Source organism: Amyelois transitella, chromosome 12 (assembly GCF_032362555.1).
Source record: "Amyelois transitella isolate CPQ chromosome 12, ilAmyTran1.1, whole genome shotgun sequence".
NCBI lineage: Eukaryota > Metazoa > Arthropoda > Insecta > Lepidoptera > Pyralidae > Amyelois > Amyelois transitella.
Window position 1 is genome coordinate 3,007,187 of NC_083515.1, and position 26,589 is coordinate 3,033,775.

The window sequence follows — 26,589 nt, forward strand, 5'->3', positions numbered from 1 at the left end:
TTCAAATTAACAAATTCGTGCACGTATTACGTGAGTCTAAAGTGCCTATTGAAAAAGGCGCCAACCATTTTTATACGCAAATATGTACGTCATAATTATGCGAAAATCAGTTACTTTTAATCTTGATACTTACTGATTTTAGCTTTTTCAAATCGGAATAATTCATTCTATGAGTTTTGGGAAATTAGCATAGGTAGCATTTTTTATTGAATTTCAGACGATTCAGGGTGAATTGTATACCTATTCCAAAAATTCAAAGTTGAAGTCAGTGTCAGAAGGGACACAGAGAGGCCTACGACAGTAATTAGCTAAAACTTCTCACTTTGAGTGCCAATTCCGGCTAAATTATTCAGAGAAGCCTCTACTTATCGTAAAATAGGTGAACAAAACAAATTCTAGTAACGAATCTCCGATTAATTTAGAAATAGGTGCTTTTATTTGTCGATTCGGAGTTAATGGACTTAATTAACGAAGCCTGTTTACAATTGAAATATACTTAGAAGGACAAATCTGCATTAACAAAGTAAATTAGTGTTTTATAGTAATAAAATATTCGACAAGACAAAACAAAGTAAATTAGTGTTTTATAGTAATAAAATATTCGACAAGACTGATGTCCTGAAATCAAAATATATTTTTCGTTCCGAAATAATTACATTCTTGCCTGAATGCCTAAATTTAATGGTTATAGCAGCGTAATCAATCTTTGGAAGTGGAACCAAACGTTATCGGGTCTAGACAGGGTCTACAATCTCGAGATTTACGAACTTTTAGCCGATATCCCGCCGTTCAGCTGATAAGTTTAAGCAGTAATAAAGCAAAGAGTTCATCAATCATGTCTCGCCCGCTTTGATCGCCCGCAGTCAATTTGGATATGAACTACGTAATGGAGACCTGATAACACTAACTGACCGTAAAGCAAGAGTGAAGGATGGATCATAGTGGAGGTAGGATGCGTTGGCGAAATGGGGTTAGCTTTTTATACCACCCAGTTGTCAGAGTAAGTTTACCACTTGCCACACAAAAATAGATGTCAAACAGTTTAAAACAAATTCAAATTTCGGGTCAGATTTTTGAAAAAAGTTAATTTGATTAACTTATGTACGTGGCTCAGAAAATTTAATTGTTGTTGTAAATGCTGGTGCTAAATACCTATTGTATCCTGAAATATTCTTCTGGCGTTAGTCCTGTTTACATCCTCACCTCTCTGGAGATAAGCCCTGGGTGCGCCTTCTTTTTCAGCATGATGTCTGACGGGTTAGCCGTGTTCGATCATGGTAACAAACACATTCAGTTGCTTGAATGCTGCTTTCCTGATGTTTTCCCTCCCCGTAAGAACAACGGTAAGCACTCACTATGCACTGCTATACCTGACATAAATAAACATAGAGTACCTACAACGTCCATTTAATTAATGCGAGCGCGCCGAATGAAGCTGTATCAACGATAAACAAATTTCTTCCGCCCCCAGAACTCTTTCGCAAACAAGGGTAACAATTTAAAAATGTTTTTTACTTCGAAACCGTTAAAAATCCCTACGGTCCCTTTGTTTGAGTTATAAAAACACGATTTACATTCTTCGCAATGAACACAGTTTCTCTACAGGAACGTTTAATGGCGTAAATATTTTCTTATGTCAAAATTGGAGTTCGATTTACTTTTATGATGAGAATTTATGTGTTCAATTACACGCACGCAATCGTTGGAATATCAAAGAGGCCAATAACATAAATATTATATGAATAAAAAATATTGACATGTGCATTTGAGTTACGTATGCAAAGTTGGGCTTTAAGAACATAACATAAAAATTAACATATAAGTTAATATTGGAATTAATAAAAGTCGATCATTAATGGTTGTATAGCAAAGTAAGCTTCTGTTTTCATAAATAATTTAGTAAAGTATTTCACTCAAATATAGTGACAGCAAGCTTTAGTATCCATCGGGAAAATAATACTTGGCTAAATAGGTAATTTCTTCATCAAATAATAACGAACGAGTAATTTTAAAAATTTCAAATTTCTCGTGCTTTTTAAATTGATGTTCTAGGCCATTCATTGGCCGGCGACTATAAAATGAATACATCTGCGTAGTTGTTAGATTCATATATATTAATTTCAGCTGTGTCTTTGTAAATTAATATTAGCCTACTCTTTTAAAAATCGCAATTTAAGTTTTTCAACATTGTTCTCAAATTGAAATTAAAAACGTAACAAAAACAAACAAATAATCAAAATAAACTTCCGCAGTTATTGAATGAAATAGGTAGAGTTTTCACTGCGTTATATTTCGACAAAAGGAATTTCAAATAGTTACAGCACTTTTAATGCAGTAAGCGATACCATAGAGATTGTCTATTCACGAGCGTTCAAGTAAGCGTAAAATTGCAGTAAATCTGCTATTGTTCTTTCGCACGGCCTGTACAAAGGCTGGTTCGCGAATAAGCGTGAAATGATAGCTCCATACGTTATGAATACTTAAACTGTCTTTTTGTCTTGCTTAAAAGGTGAACTGACATGCATAGTCACTATCTTCCTAATAAGAGATCTATCTTTCCATTATAAATAGAAACGTTATTCTTTTTTAACTAGGATAAGACAAGCAAAAAATATTCTTGTACGGATTTTTTTGAATAATTTGATTTGATTTTACTTATAAAAGGGAAATATAGAAAACGGACATGGTAAAACCAAGTAAAATGACAAGTAAGAACAATAGGTGGTGCGTCTAAAAACGTAAATAATTGTTAATTGTCTAACTTATTTATTAGTACTTTTGTGAACACTTTGAACGGCAATAACTAGAGGTAAAACTGACAATAGTTTCCACCACGCCGTAACCATATGTAAGTAGGTAAATAAGTTTTGTTTATACTAGCTTCTTTAATAAACGGTTTGAAAGATGTACTTATTCCGTAACGATTTCTTGGTAAGTGGTAGATAGTAATTTAGACATCTTAAGGGGGCCGTTAGCGTGTCTAGAATAAAAAGGATTTATACGGTATACATTTGAAGAGAATCATCTCCCTTTAAATTAGTCTTTAGTATACACTTTCACGGCTATTAAGCCATTACCTCGTTCTACAGATACGATAGTAACTCTACGGTGTCACACAAATTTACGCGTGTTCCGTAAAAGGCTGTTACAATCTGAGTCCTGACTAATTGTTTGAGGACAATGGACTCAGATAGACCAGACTTTCACTCCGCCTTAAACACTGACGTGAATAATACAAATATAATGGACCACACATTTGATAGGTACGTAGTAAGGTACTTATGTATCTCTGAGCGTCCTCAAAATGACATTTACTGCAGATGGCTATATGTTATAAAATTTTGTGTGCATCGTGAAAAACACTTTATTTTTTGTACTGCTGTTTTGTGAGATTAATCCATGGAGTATGTATTCTATAAGATTCGCTATAAAAAGAGGAAGCAAAATAATATTTTTCATTAGTAATTAGTTCCATGAACTTTCAATGCAACATTAGCGCAATCAGCGCCAAAATGGCGTATATCAATAGTGGGTAATTTTTACACCGCTGACATGAAGTCCAGCGTATGTTCGAGAGGTCAGTGGACTAATGGATTTGTGGGTAAGTAAAACTAGTAAACAACAGCAGTTGGCAGGCTTTATGACTGCGAAGTTCGCTGGTGTCGTCAGTCGTAGTGTTAGGTAAAGGCCCTGAGCCAGTTTAAAAAAGATGCTTTTGTCCTTAACTAGGCCCGCGTTTGACTTAAATTACCGTTTATTCGGTTCTGAAATTTTTTTTCGGAAAAGAGTATATTAGTATATGTTTTGCCTCAATGAAAGAACTATTTGTATTCATAAAAATCCGTACAGTACAGAATGCAAACGAAAGTAAGTATCAGTACCTATAGTAACATTATGATGTTACGTAAATATGTATTTGCATAGCCTTCTCATAATGTTTCAAATAGGTTTATGATGTTTGCGGCAATTGGAAGTAATTAATCGTTGCAGAGTGATGAAAGTGAGCTTTCACTTTTAAGGGCACTATTAAGCGATTTCTTTAGTTGTGCACGTCAGTTATTCCCTTATATAGCTAATTTAATACTACTACAGAGGTATAACATTGCTGATTTGAGAATTCGTATAAAAATTGTCTAATGATGAGAAATTGACTTCCTATATCGGTGGAATTAACACGGCCCGGCTGATACGAGCGAAAAGTAAAAAGTTTCGTTTGTAAAATAAAAGATTTGTCCGGGCTACAACAGAAGCGGACGTCACGTTGGACCCTGTCAGCTTGTTGCTCACCCATTGTTCTATCCCACAATGAAAGACATCGAAAACATAGAGTATGCGACGTCAGCACACGCGGGACGAGATTCGAACTCGTGCGCAACGGTTTGAAATTGAGAATCGTACCGCTAGACCAAATCGATCCTGAGCAAGAGGTTGAAAATAATGATGTAACTCCACGCGCATACAGTGCCATCTGTTGAAAATTTTGAGTTCGTTATCGATTTTTATTATAAATTAATTTTCTGAAATATATGCATAGGTATAACGTGTTTTAATTAAATATGAATAATCCCTTTGTACGCTTAAATAATAATCATGTTGATATTTCAATTTGTATTCCACCTATAAATTAAAAATTACACACTGAAAATAGAAAGACCTTTTGTAATAAGAACCGATAAAGCTAGAAGATTCCTTCGTGCAAACTTGTATCACCTGTTTAATTTTTTTCACTCCTGCACACGGAAGCCGCGTTTCCTTCACATGTAGTCGGAATTTCGTTTATTAGATAGTGTCAGGCGATGTCACAGAGACGATCTGATATCGTGAGAGTTGTATGGAGCTGACCGAGGAAATGAGATAGAATTATGTTCAAAAGACAACGTCCGACAGACGACAAGACCGCTTTCCCCTAATGACAGATAGTGTTTTTTAGGGCCCTTTCAATTTATGCGTTTCTTGTCGGCCCGCTGCGGTGCCGAAGCGGTACGTTAGTCGTACAACGTACGGACGATCCTTTTTTTCATACAAATCGCGCGGTGCGGCAACAGTGCGGCGCCAGTACCGAGAACGCTCGACAACAGGACGGCAACGTCGCAAGCATCACGTGTTCATTCTAGTGTTGAATAGTGCGGTGAATAGACGTCAGAGCTCTTTATATCAAATGTTTATTTGCATTTTTGCTAAAAATGGATAATATAAACGTGGAAGATTTTATAAATGAGATTGAAATACGTCCTGCTATCTGGAACTCCAAAAGTGACAAACACAGCAATCGCACTGAAACAAAAAATGCTTGGGAAGGCATCTGTGAGAAATTTGTGGAAGATTTTAAAAATAAAACTACTGGTGAAAAGAACTCTGCAGGTAATTATTTATTCAGTCAAATTTTGTAATTTTGCCATGATAATTGTCCTTCGTTAACAAAGTATTCTGCAAATTTATCGCGAATTGATGTTGCTGACAAATTATGTTCATTTTGATCCTCCTGATCTATTTGATTGGCTTGAATTAAGAGATTACTATTAGTAATTTCTTCACAATCACGTTGTAAGAAATTATGTAAAACACAGATGGCTTGAACAATATCCGTCGCTAACGATATTTCTACATTTATTGGTCGATGTAATATTCGCCACTTATTAGTCATCATTCCGAACGTACACTCTATGTATCTTCGAGCACGTGACAAGCGGTAATTAAAAACTTTTTGTTGGTGATTCAAAAAATTTCCACTATAGGGGCGTTGTATAAAATTACTGATACCGAATGCTTCATCACCGATAAAAACAAACGGTAGTGGTGAACCATTTTCTGTTATTGCCATAGGACTTGGTATATGTAGACTGTTTTCTTGCAATTTCTCGAAGAAATCACTGTTTCTAAATATTTGTGAATCAGAAGACTTTCCATATGAACCGACATCAATGAAAATGAATTTGTAATTTGAATCACAAATGGCCAACAATACAATAGAAAAAAAGTTTTTATAATTGTAATAAAGCGAACCGCTTTTAGGGGGCTTAATTATTCTTATATGTTTCCCATCTATGGCGCCCAAACAATTAGGGAAATTTGCCTTGGTTGCAAAACCGTGTGCAATTCTTAACCAATCCTCCTTTTTCAGTTCGGGTAAACAAATTTCTCGTAGGGTTTTGTAAATCTGTTGACACGTATCTTTTACAATTCCAGAAATAGTTGAAATTCCATGTTGATAAGAATGATGCAATTCAGTCATACTGCAACCAGCGGCTAAGTATCTGTAACAATAATATTTATTTTTATTTTAGCAATGGTACTTCAAAAAAAATGGAGGCACATAAGGGATTCATTCTCAAGAGAGTTGAAAAAACAACGAGAGTCAAAAAGTGGATCTGCAGCAAAAAGACATCGACAATATGTTTATTTTGATCGACTGCAATTTTTGTCGGAACTATATGAAACAAAACCAGATGAAAAAAATAAACAGACTGGCGATGGTGCTACTGCGTCGACACCGAAAACTACAACTAAAAGTTCATCTGCTAACGACACAAATGAAACTAACACGCTTTTAAAAATACTCGCAGAAAGATTACAAAACAAAAAAGATGCAAGAGAAGATGTATCCGAAGATGGGGATAGATATTTTTTATTGTCTTTGTTAAACGATTTTAAAAGGATCCCAGAAAGCCGTAAAATGGATGCTAAATATGACATAATTGGAATTATCCGAAAATACGCGATGCCACAATCGTATACACGAGATTATTACAACTTAGATTCGGAATCGTATGAACAACGCGGCTATTTTACGAATCAATCTTCAGAATCCCAGGCACTAACAAATAATCAGCTTCCGTCCACATCAGATGAACTTGCAGCAATCTCACCCGTATCTAATTTAAGTGGAGATTCTGATGCTTCCATATATAGTGATCTTTTTACAGATTTTTGTAGTAATAAACAATAAATCAAATACAATTTGTTTACTTTACTTACCTCAATGTTATTACCAATCTTTCTTCAGCTGATATAGTATGCTTGAAAACAGATTCTTGCCGCTGAATTTTACTTTTAACTAATTCAAGTAGTTCGTAGAAACACTCTCTAGACATTCTTAGATAATTAAAAAAATTGCTTGGATCTTGTTTTAACCTAGGGTAAAGATTATGGAAATAACCCGAATTAAATGTTAACGAGAACATCGGTGTTGCTCTTTTACGGGGGCGTCGTTTTTCTTTCTCTTTGATGATTTTCAACAAGAGCACTAACAGTAATGTCTCTTCGTCAGAGTCCATGGCTTGACTGATGTCACATCACTGAGATAAAAACGCACGGGCGTCAAATACGCTTTTAATTTAGTCGTTTGTTGCCGGACTGCTACCGTACTGCAGCGGCTCGACAGCGAGATATAACCTGCGGCACGGTAAGCGTGCGGCAGCGGTCCGACAAGAAACGCATAAATTGAAAGCGCCCTTAAGGGCTAAGTTTAATTAGAACTAGCAATAGCGTAAGTTACGGAATAGCTCATAGATTTTATTGCCATTTCTTTTACGACCATGACGAGAAGTCCTAATGCATGTTTTTTGTTTTTAGTTGATAATCAAGATAGGTATTATAGGGGAGTAGTATTTTTTGCTTGTTCTACTACTGCTACTCGTCCTGTTAATTTTTTATTTATACCTAACAAATAGAAAAAAGTACTGAAGAGCTTTCGCTGAAATATTGAATAAGGATTTTAGGGTCACTTAAAGATGAAGAGCAATGTAATCTATTCAATACCTAGGTAAAATAAATATTTTAAAATTAGATATATACCTTTCCTGTCATTTAGTTCATGTCCCGTTGGTTTATTATATATAGCTTATCTTTAACTGTCCGCAACATTATGATACAAAGTTGTCTTAATTCGGAGAAATGAGCCGTGCAGCCCCTTTCATCTCTAATTGTTTCGGAGAAAGCACAAATAAAAATAAATATAAAGCTCTTGATGATGTCTGATGGCAATGAACGGTATTTTTAAGAGAAATAGGATTTGATAATGCTACCTCTATATACTTTTTTAAAGATGAAATTTTTAAAAGTGTATTCTAAGTAAGTACTTATATTTTATTTTTGATATTTAAAACTTCTGATTACTATCTGAATTTTTATGGATAGAATAGATTAATTTCCAAAATTGCATACAAGGTATCACTTATTGACGTCACATCACTTAAATCTAATTATAACTACTACCGCTTCCAAAGCGCATGTGTAGAAAAAGTGGCGGAACAAACTACACTGCAGCATTTTCATCGGACGTCAATTTACAAATAAAGATCTATTAAATCTAAATTGTAGACGAATGCACATTGTCTTCGTTAAAAAACATGAATGAATGTAAAACTAATTATTTCAATATGACTTGACATGACTTTGAGTTACATATAGGGTCGCCCTTGTCCACTGCTGGACGAGACAGTAAAAATTGTTACCCGAAGGTTAATATCCCATACTAGTTTATACAGTATCAATCCTTAATATTAAGTATTAGCTATGTCTCATGTACGTCTTTGAAATTGTGTAGAAATAAAAGAAATTACTACACATACTAAACATAAATTATAAAATTACTTCAGAACGGTTTCGCCGTAGCGTTCCGAAAACAAAACAACATTATCGGAAAGTTACGCTCCTGTTTACAGCAAGCTCCGGGGAGCATAATGAAGGGAAAAATGGAAAATTCAGTTTACCGCTGACATTCACTTTAAAACCGTTCCGTTTTACGAGAATTCTTTGTTTTATACGCGGTAATTTTTTAGCCAGTCACAAAATTTACAATTTTACATTTTATGCCAAAGATTAAAAAAAAAAGAATTTCTTTTTTTTTAAATTTATTTTGTTTGTATGTTCATTTATGCATTAAGAAGATACTGTAAGATAACCTATAAGTAAAAGAATTTTATTTATTCGTCATTTATTAACGTCTATTACTTTGTAGTTCCTTTATATTTGTTAGATAGTACCTACCTACATTTCTGTGACAATTATTTTTAATTTTAATTGTACTAATATTCTTCATTTATGAATAAAAAAAAATGATAAAATTGTTTTAATTAGAAGCGTGAGAAACCATTAATATATGTAGAAAGACGGAAGCTTTAAAGATAATAAGTACCTAATTGATTGGTTGTATTGATCCTTGCCGCGTCTCCAAATGTCATTAATTTAACTGTTGTTTTAGCTGTTAATTAAGTAGTCATTTGTTACTACGTCTGATAAGAGGGTATCTAAAGAATATTTATAGTAAATCCTCATAATTAGCTCATTACGTTTGATATATTTCAATCGGATCGTGAGAAAAAATAATAATAGATGATTCTGATTGATTCAATTTATTTGTATTTTATATATTCCGATGAACATAAAATTATACAACTTCCTACAAAGATATAGGTATGTAAGGTGCAATATAACGTGTTAGCACCACTCTTCATAAAATATAAGAATAGTTTTAACAAATTAATTTGTTCGTATGTGATTCATCGGAACTTTTAAAATACATAATTAAATTTTATGCATACAATTTGTTTTATAAACTAATTCAATTTAAACGTCTGCTAAAAATATTGCATGTACCTATGTATGCTTTTTGTGGTTTCATCATATCTTGTAAACCCTATTGAAGTACCTAGCCTTGTAACCTAATTTATAAAGCGCAAAAAGTGTATGTAGTTAAATAAGTACCTATGTATCTTGACAATTACCCAGAAGAGGGTACATTATAACAAAACTAAGTGTGAAACACTATGAAACACATTCTATTTAGTTAAGGCTGTGTTCACCCGGCAAATTAATGAATAAGCCCATTTACAAAATTGCTAATTACCTGACCGTTTAATGAGGCCACCCGCCCAGCGGCGTTGGGGCTATTTTAATTACATTTTTAATTTTGTCAAATAATGCCGTGCGAATTTGGTTATAAATTACATTATTACTTATTTGGAGAAAAGTTGGTGAACATTAAGAATGTGGAGCCGCCCCTCACATCACAAATATCGAACCAGACATCAATCAATACCTGTGTATTTTACCCCTTGGTATGTCAAAAGCGTAAGCACTTCAAAGAATTGAAAAATATGGGTAGTTACTCTATATTGACGGCAAATTGGAGGACCAATGCTTTTGATATAGCAAGGGTGAGTTATAGGTATTGATAGCTGGTTTGATAATACTTTGATTGAATTCGGTAGATGGGTATGATCTGGACTATCAAACAGCATATTAAACTCAAGGTTTTAGAGCAGGCAAGACCGCACTGCCTAGAGCGTATATGATATGACAGCAGTCAACCCTCATCTATAAATACTTGTAAAAACTCGTTACGTCTGCGGTCAAAAAACCTCTATCGTGTACGAGACTCAATTTCAACGCATCAAAAACGGAAAAAGTATCATTTTGACTGACCTGAGTCTGAGTGAAAGCCAGATATTATTTTGTATTTTGGGGATACATATAGGTAAACCTATCAAGTTTTTATTTAAAATTCTCTACATATTTACTCTGACCGGCCAATTAGTCATACCTAACTTTTGAATCACGATAATCATCCACAATCTTGTGAGAATTCCGAGATATGAATCCGCGATAATTTTTCAATGCAACAATATATCATTGCAATAATTCAATGGAAGATAATATTACCATTGTACCTCACGAATCGTGAGCAATTTTATGGCTCCGATACACGTTGTGTCCGTACATAGATTGTATATTATTTACTTATTTGTTATATTGTTTATATACCAAATAAGTTAATAATATACACACACACACACACATAACAACAAAAGAAAAACGCTTTAAAAATCATGATATTAATAAAAAGGAAAATTCTCACATAATAAATAAGATGTAATAAGAAGATAATTAAGAGAATTAGGTTTATTTACTCTTATTACTTTTAGGAAAGCAATGTATTTGTCGAACACAACAAACCTATTTTGTGCACCAGATGGTCTTTTAATAAAGAGTGCAGTATTTCTAAGTCAATGGGGTCTTTCGATAGTGCGTGTATAACTGGACCATGTCGGACTTGACGTTGAATATGAACAATAAATAAAACATTGAGAACATTCGTGGTAACCAATTAAATTATTGTTCAATAAACAACTATTAAACAATCTGTTGTATCGAATTAATGCGAACGGTTTTATCGTAATCGATTTCAACTCACTTTATAGTCGCCGATTGGTTGTGAATATAGATTTATTACATTCATACATGCCAATTTGCGGGTTTACATATTTTTATTACGAAATGGGTATTATATCCCAATATTCATAAATGTATCAACTTCCAGAAATTTCGAAATTCACACAGTTCTTATAAGTTTACCAAATTAGCCTCATTTGTTGTTCCTTGATGTTAGATAGTCAAAAATCTCAAGTATCCTTCTAGCCAGCAACTTACCTGTAACAAGGAATAAAAATACATTAAATAAAATGGTAAATACAAAAGTAAAGATTTCGTTTGGTTCTATAAAAGATACTCTTAATATTAAGTTATCATGAGATAAAAATTGTTGGCTTTGTAATTAAACTTTTAATCGTTTTCACGAAGAAGTGGTCGCAGATAAACATTTTAAGTATGATAAGAACAACACAGTTAAAGCAGTCGTACAAATAATATCGTAACAGCTCACTGAAAATAAAAACATAACAACGACCAAGCATTTCCTTGCAGAAAAGCCGTAGGTTATATGAGTAAGAGACAGTGAATGAAAATTGCACATCATTTCTATACTTATAATACAATTTGTATATGTTTAATATGGTGATCAGATCAAATGGTCGTGACTGGCCACTAGGTCAGAACGGTCTATTAAATTGTAATGGTTTACCTTCCTTAAGCACGTCGTACACAGTAAAATTATTGGACAAGAAGCACAAGATCAAAAGATTAAACATGGTCTCGAATGTTTTGATACGAGCCTTTTCATTGCTACGTTTAGAATAACTTGAGATTTTGAATTGCGTCTGGTGTGTTTGAACAAGAAATAACTGTTTAAAGTGTACTTTGCTACGGCTTGTAACAAACAACTCAGAGGTAAGGAATTTTGGCGCCAATCATTAGCTACGGTCAAGCATGGAGAAAGCGTTTTATTGCCTAAAGCAGTTTTGGAAGAGTGCTAAAGAAATAACTGATAACTTTTTCGAATTAATTAATTAGTTTTATTTAGATTTATTTTAGTTTTACGTATACCTACTCCATAATACTCCACTTTTTTTAGTGATATGAAATTTTGAGTCAATATATCAATGTCACTTTTTGTACTCTAAATTGACGTTTGTTTGGATGGGTTAATAAAGATTTTTGAATTAAGAGGCTGCATCATTATTGTAATTAAGAACTGGTATGGAAATTGTGAATTAATTCAATGATGAAGATTAACCTACTGTTTGGTAGCTCTCCAAGAAAGTGGCTAATTTTTATTAAAATAATGAGATAATTTTCGACATTAAGTACCATTATTCTTTTAAAGTTTAATTTAATCTTATCTAAACAACGTATACGCGTTTTACGAGCCAATAAAAATAAGAGTTTTATTTGTACATTGAGAATATTAAATAGAAAAATAACAAAGAATGCTTTTTGGTAAATTTTTAAAGAGTGAACAATAAAGTGAGCTACAATTTATTAGAAAAAATTTTCAGATTCATTAGATATCAATACATAGGTGGAGTAAAAAATTTAATTTAATAAATTGTAAAAAGTTTTCTCAGTCAAATTTTTTCGTCGTTTTAAAAATTGGTATAGGCGAATTATCTTTCAGTTGAAGAAGAACGATATTCATTTAGATTTTAGGCTCTAAATTCGCTTACAGTTAGTGTAGATTGTAATGAGTGGTAATATATATTTAGATAAAGCAGTTAACTTCAATTAAGTACATTTAGAAATTAAATCTAGTCGTACAACATAGCGAATGAAACGGTGCGCGTGCAGACTCGGTATAAAGGAAACGTGGCGATTTGTCCGAATCAGATTTTAATCTGAGACGAATGTATCATTGTGAGCGGCTTTTAGTCGTATCCGACGATAAATAACGCCAATAGCTAGGCAAACTGCTGTAATTTGTACCTTCACACAGGAACTAATTCTGACAAATATTTCTAAATTCACTGACGCCATATTTTGAAATTTTGAGATGCAATTTGAATTTGTCAATAAAATTGGCGGGCAAAAGTGTTTTGCGTTTAATATTGAGTGTTTATGTTAGAACTCTCACAGCACAGCGTATTACAACAAGAACCCATAATAAATAAATCATTCCAAACCATTTTTTGTTCAATAATCAGAAGTTTCGAAAGGATTAGGAGAGACTAAGTAAGGAGGAAAAATAGCGTAAAAGAAAAAAAGAAAACTATTGGAATGGCTGATCCAAACGACGAACAAATAATACAAAAGGAAGTAGGTACCAATTATGATACATACATTCATCACGCATAGTATCATAAATAATAAAATTGTGTTAGCAGATCGATAGTTTTCAATTAAAATTTAAAAAATGTTATTCATTATTATGGAACATTTCAACATCACTCAATAATTGTCATTTCTCTTGGTTTCACATTGGTTGAAGTCAAACAAATTACTTAAAACTAAGTTTACTGCCGCTTCCAAAAAGAAGCGGTAACACACTGGACTGCAGCATTTTCCTCAACAACGTTAACCTCACAATTATGCAAACTTGGAATAAAAATGTGGACGAGGGAATACTTAGTTCTAAACGGAACGAGTGAATATGATCAAATTTACATTTTACAAAGTAGAGAAGCACATTTTGCAACAATGAAGCAAAATTAATCGATAATGTCACTATTAATATTGATATCAATAATTTCAGGTAATATTACTGGTAATGATTGCACAGAACGGTAGGCACCTCACGCAATATATTAGATTGGGTAGATCCCCACATGACATTATCTTATCTCCTGATTAGAGCTTACATTAAATTTGCAATGTTTGCATATGTTTCGAGTAGGAATCGATGCAGAATTAATCGATATCGCAATATCCACAAGTGCTTAGACAGGTTACCTAGCTGCTTCAAACATATCAGTGAAATTAGGTACAGGTACCGTTAAAGGTAAATGAGATGTAACGGAAATGAGAAGTGCTAAAAGTTGTGGTGAGGTAGCACTTATGGGAAATGCACTGCAATTTGTAGGCTTGCCTGTGACCCAGTGGTAGTTCGGGCCTTTAGATCCTTAAGTACTGGGTTCAAGCTACGGTTAGGTCAAGATGAAAAACGATTTTTTACTCTTGAGATAAATTTAAGAACGGTTGCAGTTTGTCATATGATACCAGTAAAACAGGCATGAACTGATGCAGCCATTACGTGGTATTTAAGTCTACAGTAATACTAGTCCAGATATGTTATTTTAATGACCGTGTAGACAAAAAATACCGTGGGAGTATGAGCAGACGAACGGGGCAATTTGCATGTATTTATATCCAAGATTGGTTAAAAATTTTCAATAAATAAATATGATTAATGCAGCATATAGCTTCATAAAAAGGGCAAATAGATATTTAGCAAATATCTGAATGCAAATGAAAGCATCATTGCATCAGACATAACCTAACTGATTTTGCATTGCAAATTGCAAAGGTGGCCCTAATATCAACACACATGGGTCTACTTGTGATGTTATCTGGGAATCCAGTTTTGCATGTGATATTTATACAAGAAACTAGTCCGGCTAGTACGCCCAGCCTAGAATCAATTGTAGGATTGTATCTAACAACGACAATAATGATAAAATCAACTTTATTGTTATTATCGCATCTGATAAATTTTATCACTGCTTTCTTCAGAGATTCATCTTATTTCTTATGTGACACGCTTTTAGTCGTATTATTTTAACAGCATCTATAAGTGGTTTAAAGGCCGTACAATCAACTTCTTAAAGAGTGTTCTTGTCGAGTCGGGACTCTTCATACTCCTTTAGAAATTTTTATTGCTCGATATTTATATTCCAGTTTTTTTAAAATACAGAAATCATTCGAATTCTAATAGTTTTCTGGCCGTATTTTACCATGGCCTAATGACTTGTGACTATTATTTACAGCCTACAGCAGAAACCTCTGAATTTAAACATTGAGTAGACTTGGTCCAAATTGTAGTAGGGACAAAACAAAAGATTCGCGGGAAGGTAATTTATAGTCAGTCTTGTCGCGGCTCGCGTAGGTGTCATATCTTAGCTGATAAAGTAGTTCTTGCGATCAATGTATCTCTTTGGGTTCAATCTCCTAGTTGCCATCTTTGAATGTAATGGCTTTTCGTTACAATGATTTACGATTTGTTTGTCCACATCCATATACAATAAAAGTGAAAGCTGGGATTTATCCGTCAGTGCTATGACTTATGTGACATTTTCAATTGGTTCCAGGTTACTTGAGGTTAAATCTATTACGAGAAAGTCTAGTTCAGTAGAAATTTTGATATATTTTATCATGCCTTGCTTATGTTGCGTTTTTTCATTAACTGTAACTTGATTTAGTTTCTTAGCTTGTAAAATGTATTCTTGACTTTGGTTAATTAAAATTGTTTGACTCTATAGTCGTTTGTTATATCACCATTTTATGGTCTTCAGTAAGATGTAGTGAATACATATCAGTGGACTGTTTATTTATAGTGCGAGTCATTTGCTTGTGACTTATTTAATAAACGATCAGAGATTATCAGAGCCTAGACGCTACTTAGCACCTACCTAATTAGGGTGCATTAATTGTATCGTAAAGCATAATGCACAGTACATAATTTCGAATAGTCTTTGGTACATGGCCGAGGTGGGATTTGAAACTGAGCCTTACCGACCATCAAATTACAGATTTATGTATCCGATACGATACAATACGATACTACGATAATGCACTGTTCATAGTTAATAAGTAGAAGTAAAAGTATAGCTAATGAAAATCTTATACCGGTTTACCTTTCTGTAATCAATGTATTTTATGGCGATCTATAAATCATCGATTATCGTGCATTTTAATACTTAGCCTACTTAAGTAATAACTTGAAAAGAATGTTCTGGGTGATCAAGCTACTGGAAATCTAAATATCTGTGGACTAGTATTTAGGCCTTTGAAATAATAAGTCAACCATTTGATGAAATACACCTTTTAACGAATTGACGTGGCCTTGTTTTTTTTCATATAAAAATTTTGAAGCTAATAATTTAAAGATATAGCTAAAATCAGGTTACGATAAGAGTAATAAAGCAGCTTTCTGTGTAGCCCACCAACTGACTATGCAGTCCAGTTACTTATTTAATACATACGGTCACGTCTGTATCCCTTGTGGGGTAGACAAACCCAACAGTATTGAAAACACTGATAGGCCACGTTCAGCTATTTGGCTTAATGATATCTAGAATTGTGGTTCGACTGGCAGAGAATGCCTTGTGGCATTAAGTCCACCTGTAGCGTACGTGCATGAAGTTTAAATAAAAATAAATTGTGATTCAAATAGTGACAGGTTGCTAATTAGTTATTACTTATGACATTTAACATAAACGCACCTTAATTAATAACAATTTACTTGTAGTGATTTCCAGAGGTCATAGTATTCAAATCCAGAGACAAAGTTGATCTGCCTTGAATGGCGACGCCTATTAACTGGTCCTAAGTTAAAGTACAATTCCGAAGCAAGCGTTTTGAGTAGTAAATGTCTACGACAACTTTTTTTATTTTTTTCCTGCTGAATAGCACGTTATATTGTCGCCTTTTCATCGTCTTGCCAGATTTAGAGTAGACAGGACAAGACAGAAGGTGAGACATTGTTTTAAAAGAACCAGAGCAGTTATTTTATTGTTAGTTTTTTTGGCATTGTTGATGTTATTACATCAGCAACACAGCGGTTAGTTGGAGGTTTTATATACCATTCAAATCTAAAATCAAATCATGCAATGACAATTAATATATTCGCCAGCAGCCATATTAATTAATTGCTAGTAAACATTTTCTTTCATTTTTACCATTGCAAAATAGCTTGTCTACAAAAAGTGTTGATACATAAAATACCTGTAGTTTTTAATAGGAAATATAAATAATAAAGTAAATAGTGTAGGTACACCTGAAATAAGTTCTATTTGAAGAAACAATAACTATCCTTCATGTAAAATTTGTTTTAGTTCGTTAATTTAGCGACATTTAAGTAAAATGACTTTTTGGAATACCGTGTTTTCTCTATTGCATATTCATTCATCCATCGGAATCATGGAAGTATTCCTTAAGTTCACCAATACGTAAATCATATCACTACACTATCATAGCATAATCTTATTTGGAAGTGGTGTTATTAACAGAGCTGTTGTGATTGGGGACTTTTATAGAGCAAACATGCAATTTGCGATGCTAGAAATAATATTAGTATTTCACCTATCCGACTTATCGAGAATGCTTCAAGTTACAACTTACAGTTCTTAACTCGTCTAAAATACATATATTTATACTTCAGACTATGGGCTAACAACATGCCACTATCTGATTCCATACGAGTGTCTTGAAGCCTATTAGCTCCGTCTGCCATGTAATGGATAAAAATTTAAAAAGAAAGTCCTACTTAAAAAAGTCCATTTCGTCAAACAAAAGTTCGTAAGGCACTTACCTTACCACTTACCTGCGCCAAATCAGACTACTATTTAATTATAAAACTTTGGTTGAATTGGCGTTAGCAATGAACACAAGAGCAATTTATTAATCATCGCCCGTACTAACACATATTTCTTACTCTACTACAGTGAAATACATTCAGATTTAATTGAAACGCTACAGATGAACCCATCACATCATCTAAGACAATAAACACCGCATGGTGATGTCAGATGATTAAATAATTCAACCTTGAGTTAGGTTGAGTAAAATCGCTACTAATATACATATAGTATACCAAGTATTGGAATTATCGATGAAAATGCCAATATTTAGGGCGTTTTACGTGTCTCCACGATTCAAGCAAAGTTATGTATTTAATATCAACTTCGATATTTGTAGAAAAAGTAAGTAAAAAAAAATTATAATCTACAATTTGTTTGCAATGATCTTTAACCTGTATGTTTAGACCTTAGACATGTATTAAGTAAATTAATTTAAACATGGCTAACTAGCTTTCCATTGGATGAGGCCCGCCTCCGTTGATTAAAAACACATAAAACTTGACAACTATGATCGATAGTAGACGAAGGCATTATGTAAACCTAATAGCACTATAAATCAACACAATTTATGACATCCTTGGCTGTAAACTGTTCGCCTTGTCTTTTTGGCGGTAATCTAAATGTCATTATAGTCATCCCATAAAGCATTTACCAAGTAGGTACCCATGTACATGATAGAATTTATATGAATTTGATATCTATTAACACTATGAAAACAACATGGCGGTTTGAGGGAGGTGTCTTCTAATTTGTGATTTCCTATGTTTTTTTACAACGATTACAGTATGTACTTACGTACTTACTGTTTTAAATAATATATGTTTTTTTAATAAAGAGCACTTCATACTTAATTGAATTGTTTGTTTTCAAAACAAATTTTGACATTAGAATATCAAAAAGAATCGTAATAAAAATCCATCTCCAATTAATCGAGTGTTCGAAATTTAACACGTTTCGTTGCAACTACACCATCCTATCAACATATCTGATAAAAGTTAAACGAAACCCATTTGCCTTTACAAAACCGTTCTCAATTTCTTTTAAATGACGCCATACAATTGCGTTATTCAATTTGGAATGAGTGAGGGGAGAGTTCATTCGGTAGCTAATTGTGTTGCATAGGGGATCCACAGATGAACGAACGTGGAATGGAACTGTAAAAAATAATTGTTATTGCAAGGCTTATCTGGACTGAACTGCGACCATAGATATACATCTGGTTGGCTGGATTACAGGCGTCCAATTACTTCTTCTGCGTGTTTACACTATTACAATTTTACACCGTCATTCCTGCGCAGAATATTTGAATGGCGCGAAATGATTTGAGCCTATCAGTCTATCAGTGTCTTATGTATGTAGGTATGTATATTCCAGTTTATCCTAACGTTAGTCCCGGTAACACCTCCGCTCTCTGGAGATAGCCCGGAGTGCGCCTTTGACCATGATTTTGGATGGATAATCATAATCATTGAGTATGATTTCGTGATTTGGCAAAAAAGTCACATGTTTATGTAGATTTCATTTTTTGATAACGGACGACTACCTATTGCATTCGTGCCTCGCGATGTTATAGACTTATGTTTTGACAATTATCTGTTAGTAAGATGTTGTAATGATTTTAAGACTGCGATTTATGTTGTTCTACATACATAAATATAACCATGTCATTTTCCTTTGCGAGGTAGACAGAGCCGGCAGTCTTTGTCTCAGTTTGATTTTGTTTCAGAACATTGATAGCTAGTATTAATTCAGTGACATTTGTGAAGTCAAGCCGAGACACGGTAACGGCCAAGAAGGCAACATTATAAGCAATTCACGCATAAAGGCTGTGTCACACCGCGCGGGTGGCGAGCGCACGTTGTCTGGCGCGGTCACCCAGCATGTCCTAATTGATTGGACCGACGCCATTACGCGCCATTGACTTAACGTTAAGGCTGCCTCGCCTCAGTTAATTTGGGCGCAGACATGTCGTAAATTCTGCCACGTGGTCGACGCATTCCGGCGTGAGTTTGCGCCGTAAATCCAAATTACGTCATAGCGATTAAACGATTTGGATCTTGGAATTCAATATTTTATTTGGTTTATTTGGTTCAATAAGAAATAAGTTATTCTTTAATCATTGTCTTCAATCATTAATTTATAGTAAAAAATACCTAAAACCAAAAAAATCTCGGACACTAACACTAATCAAAGGAGTACATTTCCGTGAAATATACTCATTATGTGCGTCTATAATTAATTTTGGCACATAATATATAAATTTAATAAGATATACTTAAATACAAAAATAACAACAGACCAGTTTTCCGTCTCTCTGCAGTTTCTGTATAAGTTACATTTTCCGCTAATTTCATAACCGTCTTGCAACTGACATACAATTTACCAAGAACATATCACCTTTTATTAGCTACGGCTAAATACAGGTAATTGCACATAATGCGAGCTTGCCGACGCAACTGTAATTTCACCGGAGAGACTCGTTAAAGCCGTATAAAAAGCAACAACAGCCACAAATCATGTGGTAACACGTAACAAAGTGTAACAAATCATACAGCGGGGTAAATCAAGCTGTCACCCCGGGCCTGCAAGGATCTCCCGAGATTCTTTTTATTATATGAATTTGGGATGTGGAAAGGGTTATTTCAGGTCATACGTCAAAGTCTACCGTACGGTTAGGAGGCAATCAGCAAGGTCGTCTTTTTGTGTGATTTATTCTATAGTTTTAACTTGATTGCAAAATAGTTTTGTTATGTTCACCTTTTCTGAGTTATAAAAAACGATAATCTATGTATTGCAGTGGTTTGGGTTTGAACTCCTAATTAAGTTTTTAAAATATTCGGTACAAATTCACAATATTTTGCCTGCGGTTGGGTGTGGTATGTTGGTTCATATATAAATATACAAAAGCTTTGATTCTAAAGGAGATAAGTATAATAAATATTTATAATAATCGAATCCATATTCATTTTGGTAATTAGCCGAGGTCAAAAATAAGCTACTTTTGTCTAAAAATTCCCACGGGAGCGACGTGAAAAATGTATTGTAGATAGAGGAATACATCAAATTGTATTTTTATTGCAAAGTGGCGTGATCACTTGTTTTGCTGAATATTAATTGAAAATAAGCTGATGACATTGACGTTAATTTTGCAAGGCTTATGTTTATCTTGGCGAACAGATTACAAACATGCTTGCATAAACGGAAATATCTGCCTACTCCCGTTTGCAACATGCAATCACAGTTACTTTTCGTGCTTTTGCCTATAAACTGAAGTTAGTTGACAAACACCGACGAATCGGCGAAACTCAAACGTATCATGTTTTTAAATTGTGCAACAGAGTTGAGCTAAATTCATACATAGAATTTGTAATGAGCCTCGCCGTAAATAACACGTCTGAGACAGCCCTTAAAATCGCGTCCGCGCTTAGCATAATAAGGATGTCATCTGACGCAAACGCATCTTTTTATTGTGATTTTGTTGTAATGTTCCCGTTGCATTTTGTGTGTGGAATTGGGAGAACAGCGATTCTGAAATATACTTATTCAAAACATTCATTATTTAGTTTCGGGTAAAGTTTGAGTTCCGAAAAACAATAGAAAAACGACTGTACTCACACAATCTAGTTACACAAGTTTGTAATCGATGTAAAATCAAATACCTATTCTGTGTATTACGCCTTCAATATATAAAAAAAGTTATTTACATTATACATATTAGGTCAAAACAAAACTACTTATATTAATGCTGGATTCATTTCAAGGATTACTCATATCATTACAAACACTGTATAGTCATACGTCAAAATGCAAGTATAGACACTTTCCTGCACCTTAAGCGAATAATCAAAAGTCTTTTTTTCAAGGTTTCTTAGAAGCGGCCATAACCCTGTGCGCCGGTGTCGCCGTGGGCGTGCACATGCTGGATTTATGTGCCGTGCCGAAATTTAGACGTGCCGAGTTGTGCACGCACCTTTATAATGCATTAGTTATGATTTCCATAAAAAATATTACCACGCAGTAATAACGTCTTTTTTTTCTTTATGTAGGTTTGTTGTTGATCATTATTAAAAAAAAAAACAAGAGATATAGACATACAGAATTACTAAATCAAATTTAATACAAGAAGATCACTGAACTGGAACGATGAAACTTGTACATAAATCTTCTACTAATTTTTTACTTTAAAATTATTTGGCGCCTATGAACAGCTCACCTATTGAACGGATTGAGCCATGTCATAAAACAGTTTTTATTGACCATAGAGCAACAAATTTATGATTATTATTAGTCAGCGTTGCAAATTATCTGGAATAATAAAATTTTGCATTAAAATGAAATCCTACCATTCAGTTATAGCATAAAGAAATAGGTAGGCAAACATTATTTACATGTTTCATTTACATTAAATAATTATATCATCACGATACATGATTACTGTTGCACCATCTTACGCTAAAGCTGTAGCTAATAATATTTTATCATATTTATACACTATAACTTTTTTTTAAATAAAGTTGTACCAAAAGCACCTAAAAGTAGAAGTAATTGAGATTAAAGTACGAATTCAATAATCCGATTGATTTTTTTTACACTCTATCGAGGGACACGCGTTAAAAATGTCGTGGAATACTAAACAAGCCGTATGGATGTGATAACATCGTATATTTATATTATTATAATAACAATGAATTTTATAACGCTGCAGGCGTGGGTCTCGCCGTGCCAGGAATTTTAAAATAAGCACATTATAAAATGCTTGCAAATATGGTTTTGTATTTACATTTTTGTATTCAATTCACTGTGTTGTTTTCTGTTAATGTTTCCTGTTTCAGTTAATTCCTTATTTAATGTTAATGGTTTTAAACGTTAATATGATATTTAAATATTTGAATTATTTATAACCATATAATAAATTTAATGCCTAAAACATACATAATTAAAGTGACATGTGACATAACATGACAATTATGAAAAAAAATATCCCGATTATTCTCCATCAGTTTTGTGTAAGAAAAGAGACATCTCTATGATTTCCTGTGAATGATGCAGAAGGCGACTAAAGAAACGAAATCATCAAATACTTCTGCCTTAAAAAAAAAGACAAACAGATGTCTACCGGGAAGGACGAAAAGTAAATAAATATGCCTTAGAAAGTTCCTTTTGGTTTTACTCATTTACAAAAGGCTATATTCGGGTCATCGGACGATCGTCGCCGTTCGGTCACGACAAGAACAGAGTTAATTTAGGCATACTGATGAGATTGAACAATGGGGAACGAAAACGTGCGACACCACTTCCTCCAAGAATCGAGGTAGGCTCACAATACCCTAAAAAAGCCACCAACATCGACTCCTTGTCGGCTTTTTTGTTTTTAACCAATTTTGAAAAGGTGTTGATGTTCGTTTTTGTTTTGTAGGTAAATGCAGTTAATGATTTTAGAAAAGAAATTGGGTGTTTTAGAGAACTACATTCTTAGTAGAATAGATTAGTACCTATTAGAAGATTTTTATAGGGTTTCGATATTTAATACTCTTCGGGATATTTATACGAATTCGTCAATGGTTTTTTTCAACATAATACAATATAATAATCTGAAGAAATCCTAAATAAGTATATAATTTTTTTTTATCTCTCTATAGCAGCTAAACTCGGGAACACTTGTAAGTTACATATATATTAACAGGTCGCATCTCCTTCCCTTACTTACCCCATTAGTTTAACTCTCATACATAAGTGACTCATTCAAAACATGTTTATTGTAAGACATAAATGTGATGTTAAGCAGTTTACACGTAATAACCAGAAAATGAATTAGATACTCACAAAAAATAAGAGCTTTCGTGTCACGCTCGTTATAACGACTTCCGTTAACCGTTACTGTTATTATAGCTGCTTCATTAATAACGTTAATGGTATTAACTAAAATGTTACAATAGTTTTCTGATATTTATGTTTAAATTATTATAAGACATTTCTAATAGTCAGGACTAGACTATCTTGTTTATCTTAATAAATTTTAAATGGATTAAGTAGGTAATTTAATGTTGTTAATTTTATTACTACTCTATTCCCAATAAGAATTGTGAATTCATATCCTCTCTTTTTATTTCTTTGTACAAAACAAAACAACCTATAAAAATCATTATTACCGAGAAAGTTTTGTTACCGACTGATTCTTGCAAATACATAACAAATTTCAGCCATTTCTTCAAAAAGGTTAATGCACGTGGGCCAGGATGCGGGCCAAACATTAAAAAAAAATACTAAATCGATGTTCGTTCTAATTGTAGGCAGATGTTTTAAAATACCACTGTCATCTGTTAGCCTAGAGACGTTTTTATGAAGTTAAGACGCGCCTGATTTATTTTTCTTTCCTTTTAACTTTTTACGTTCCGGTTTTTTAAACGTGTGACAAAAAATGAACACCGCAGCTACCGTTTCTGTTTAATTTAAATAAATGTGGCTATTTTTTATCATGTTTGTGGTTTATTTTATATAAACAATATTTTTTTGGGTCTTCTTTTTTGTAGAAATAAGTAAGTTTTAACAAAACTTAACACTGGTTTACACTTTTTCGAATACAAATCGTAAATATCCAAATATGTATTCATAGAATAATTCAACAGACAGTTATCTGCCTCATTACATGCTACAAAGAAAGCTTTCTATGATAAAACTATACAAAATTGTATTAATTGTATTGATGTCACTAAGCAATCCATGAAGAAGATGCGTTTAATTTGCCCTAGCAATAAATCTATTTAAAGCAGTTTCTTGTAATATGAACCGAATGAGATCATTCTCCATCTCATCGTACCACATCATAACCTCAATTTAACGTCACCTGACCTAATAATAACAAGAAATACATAAACTAGACTATCTGTATTCAACCTTGAGCTATAGAGGTATTTGGGTTGCGAAATTGAAAATAATTTCCAGGCGTCATATGATTTATTTTCTTTAACCATTTACTTATTTGTAAAAAAAATACCAGATGTATTTTTTCAATAAAGTTATGATTGGTTTTTTTTTCATTTGGCCATGCTTAATGTGAATAAGTAAATAAAAACAAATGCGACTGTCCAATCACTATCAAACAAAAATAATTCAAAAATCGAATCTTACAAATACGAAACAATATCTTTCGAATATCAACAACGTTTTATCATAAATATGCGAAACGAAGACGTATTTTATTGCGAGTCATTACAAATGTTGAGGTTTGGTTTGACAAATCACCGTTGGCGCCTGTCCAAGCGACCAAGTCAAAACATTTCAACTAACCTGTTTTCAGAACCTCAGTTTCGAACGGACGAAAATTCAATCTTGGGACCGATTGATTGCCTGTCAGGTGGCGAATATGCTGACTTAATTCCCTAGTGGCGAAGGTAGGGGACAAATTCGCGGTGTTTGACATATTGCGAAATTTGCTCAACATCTATAAAGCCTTATCAAGGAATTGTTTTAAATGTGAGTAAATATAGTTGGTATGGAAATTCTCTCACTGGCTAAGGACATACACATAATCACGTCTTTTTCCCTTGCGGGGTTGACAGAGACAACAGTCTTGAATCTGATAGGCCACGTTCAGCATTTTGGCTAAGTTAAGCTAAGGAACAAGGTGCAGGAAAATTAGATAAACTAAAATTTGTGCAAATCCTCTACAGTTCTTTAGGCTACTGGTTTTTTTCTATATAAAATTTAAGAAGATAATGTGACAATTCCACAATTTTCTTACAATAGGAATGTTTTTTTGTTGAATGCCAGAGTCTTGGCCCTATTAGGCTTTATGGCTTCAACACTCTGACAAAGGAGGTTGTTTTAAAAACAAAAGTTGCCGCGCAGTAATTTCACGACAGCGTCACGAGCGAAAGAGAAAGTAATATCTTTTCAGGGACAACGGCCTTTTTGACGAGCAATGAAAGAAAAATTACATGCGTTCAGCCTTTGAATGGGCTGCGTTTCATTTCGACAAAATTAACTTTTAGGAAAGCAGGGTTGCTTGCTTTAAAAAGGTGTTGGCAATACTTTTTTAATATCACTTTCTTTTGGATAGAACGCTTTATATTGAGCGCTGTGTTAGATTTATAATATTTCGTTTAGGTACATTAGATCTTATTAATAAATATAATTACTTAATAAGAAAGAAACAGTTTTGTATAAGTATCTAACGTAATTTAAGGAAAAAAAATACAATTTTTACAAAACATTAATAATGAGCTTTTGATCAAACATTTAATAATGAGATTAATTCTGTAATTTATGTCCAAAGCATGATAACAATATCTTTGTTTTCATATGAAACGCTTGGACAAAGATGGACCGTACGCATCATACTTTCACTAAGTCACATACTCATAAGACAATAGTTATTCTCGTTTGGTGCCAGCCCTATCCTTATTTGGCTAGCCGTATAAATCTCACAGCCGTGACTAATTTGCTCTTCTTTATTACGAAATCTAAGTAACATCTGTCAAAGAGAGTGGATTGAGTTGAGTATGTCTTTCTGCAGATGTTTAGGTATGTATTTCGATCGTGAGATGTCAATCACGTAGTAAATTAATACATTTGCTAAAATAAATTTTAACTTTAAATGTTTCATGTTGTAACCAATCCAAACAATTCTGCAATAAATATACTTTGAAAAAAATTGCTTTTTGTAGCTTTGATTCAGTTCAATATTTTTTTTTAATTTCAAAGCTAAAAGTTTCTCTTTATTTTTATTTTTCTTAATGCTTTCGCACTTCCCCCTACAACAATTTAAATTAAATTTTAATTGAAATAATTCGCGCTGTATAATAATGATTAGAAAAACTAATTATCCCACAGAATTATTCATCCAGGGGACGATAATCTTAAGGCTATTCTCTCCCCTGGTGCAATTCCAAGACATTGTTTC

The 26,589-nt window shown here is 33.4% G+C and overlaps 3 protein-coding genes across 9 annotated transcripts in view; 1 reads left to right on the forward strand and 2 right to left on the reverse strand.

Annotated features, from left to right (window-relative positions):
* Nucleotides 1-26,589, reverse strand: part of LOC106142488 (caskin-2) — a 232,426-nt gene that overhangs the window by 10,248 nt on the left and 195,589 nt on the right. The gene's annotated exons all lie outside the window — the stretch shown is intronic.
* On the forward strand, nucleotides 4,984-6,982 carry LOC132902342 (uncharacterized). Its single transcript, XM_060946984.1, has 2 exons — nucleotides 4,984-5,361; nucleotides 6,285-6,982. Exons 1-2 carry the CDS (start codon nucleotides 5,184-5,186, stop codon nucleotides 6,944-6,946), a joined length of 840 nt encoding a protein of 279 aa, XP_060802967.1. The 5' UTR covers nucleotides 4,984-5,183; the 3' UTR covers nucleotides 6,947-6,982.
* LOC106137940 (uncharacterized) lies at nucleotides 5,345-7,274 on the reverse strand. Its single transcript, XM_060946983.1, has 2 exons — nucleotides 6,976-7,274; nucleotides 5,345-6,254 (listed from the first exon to the last, which is right to left on the reverse strand). Exons 1-2 carry the CDS (start codon nucleotides 7,272-7,274, stop codon nucleotides 5,378-5,380), a joined length of 1,176 nt encoding a protein of 391 aa, XP_060802966.1. The 3' UTR covers nucleotides 5,345-5,377.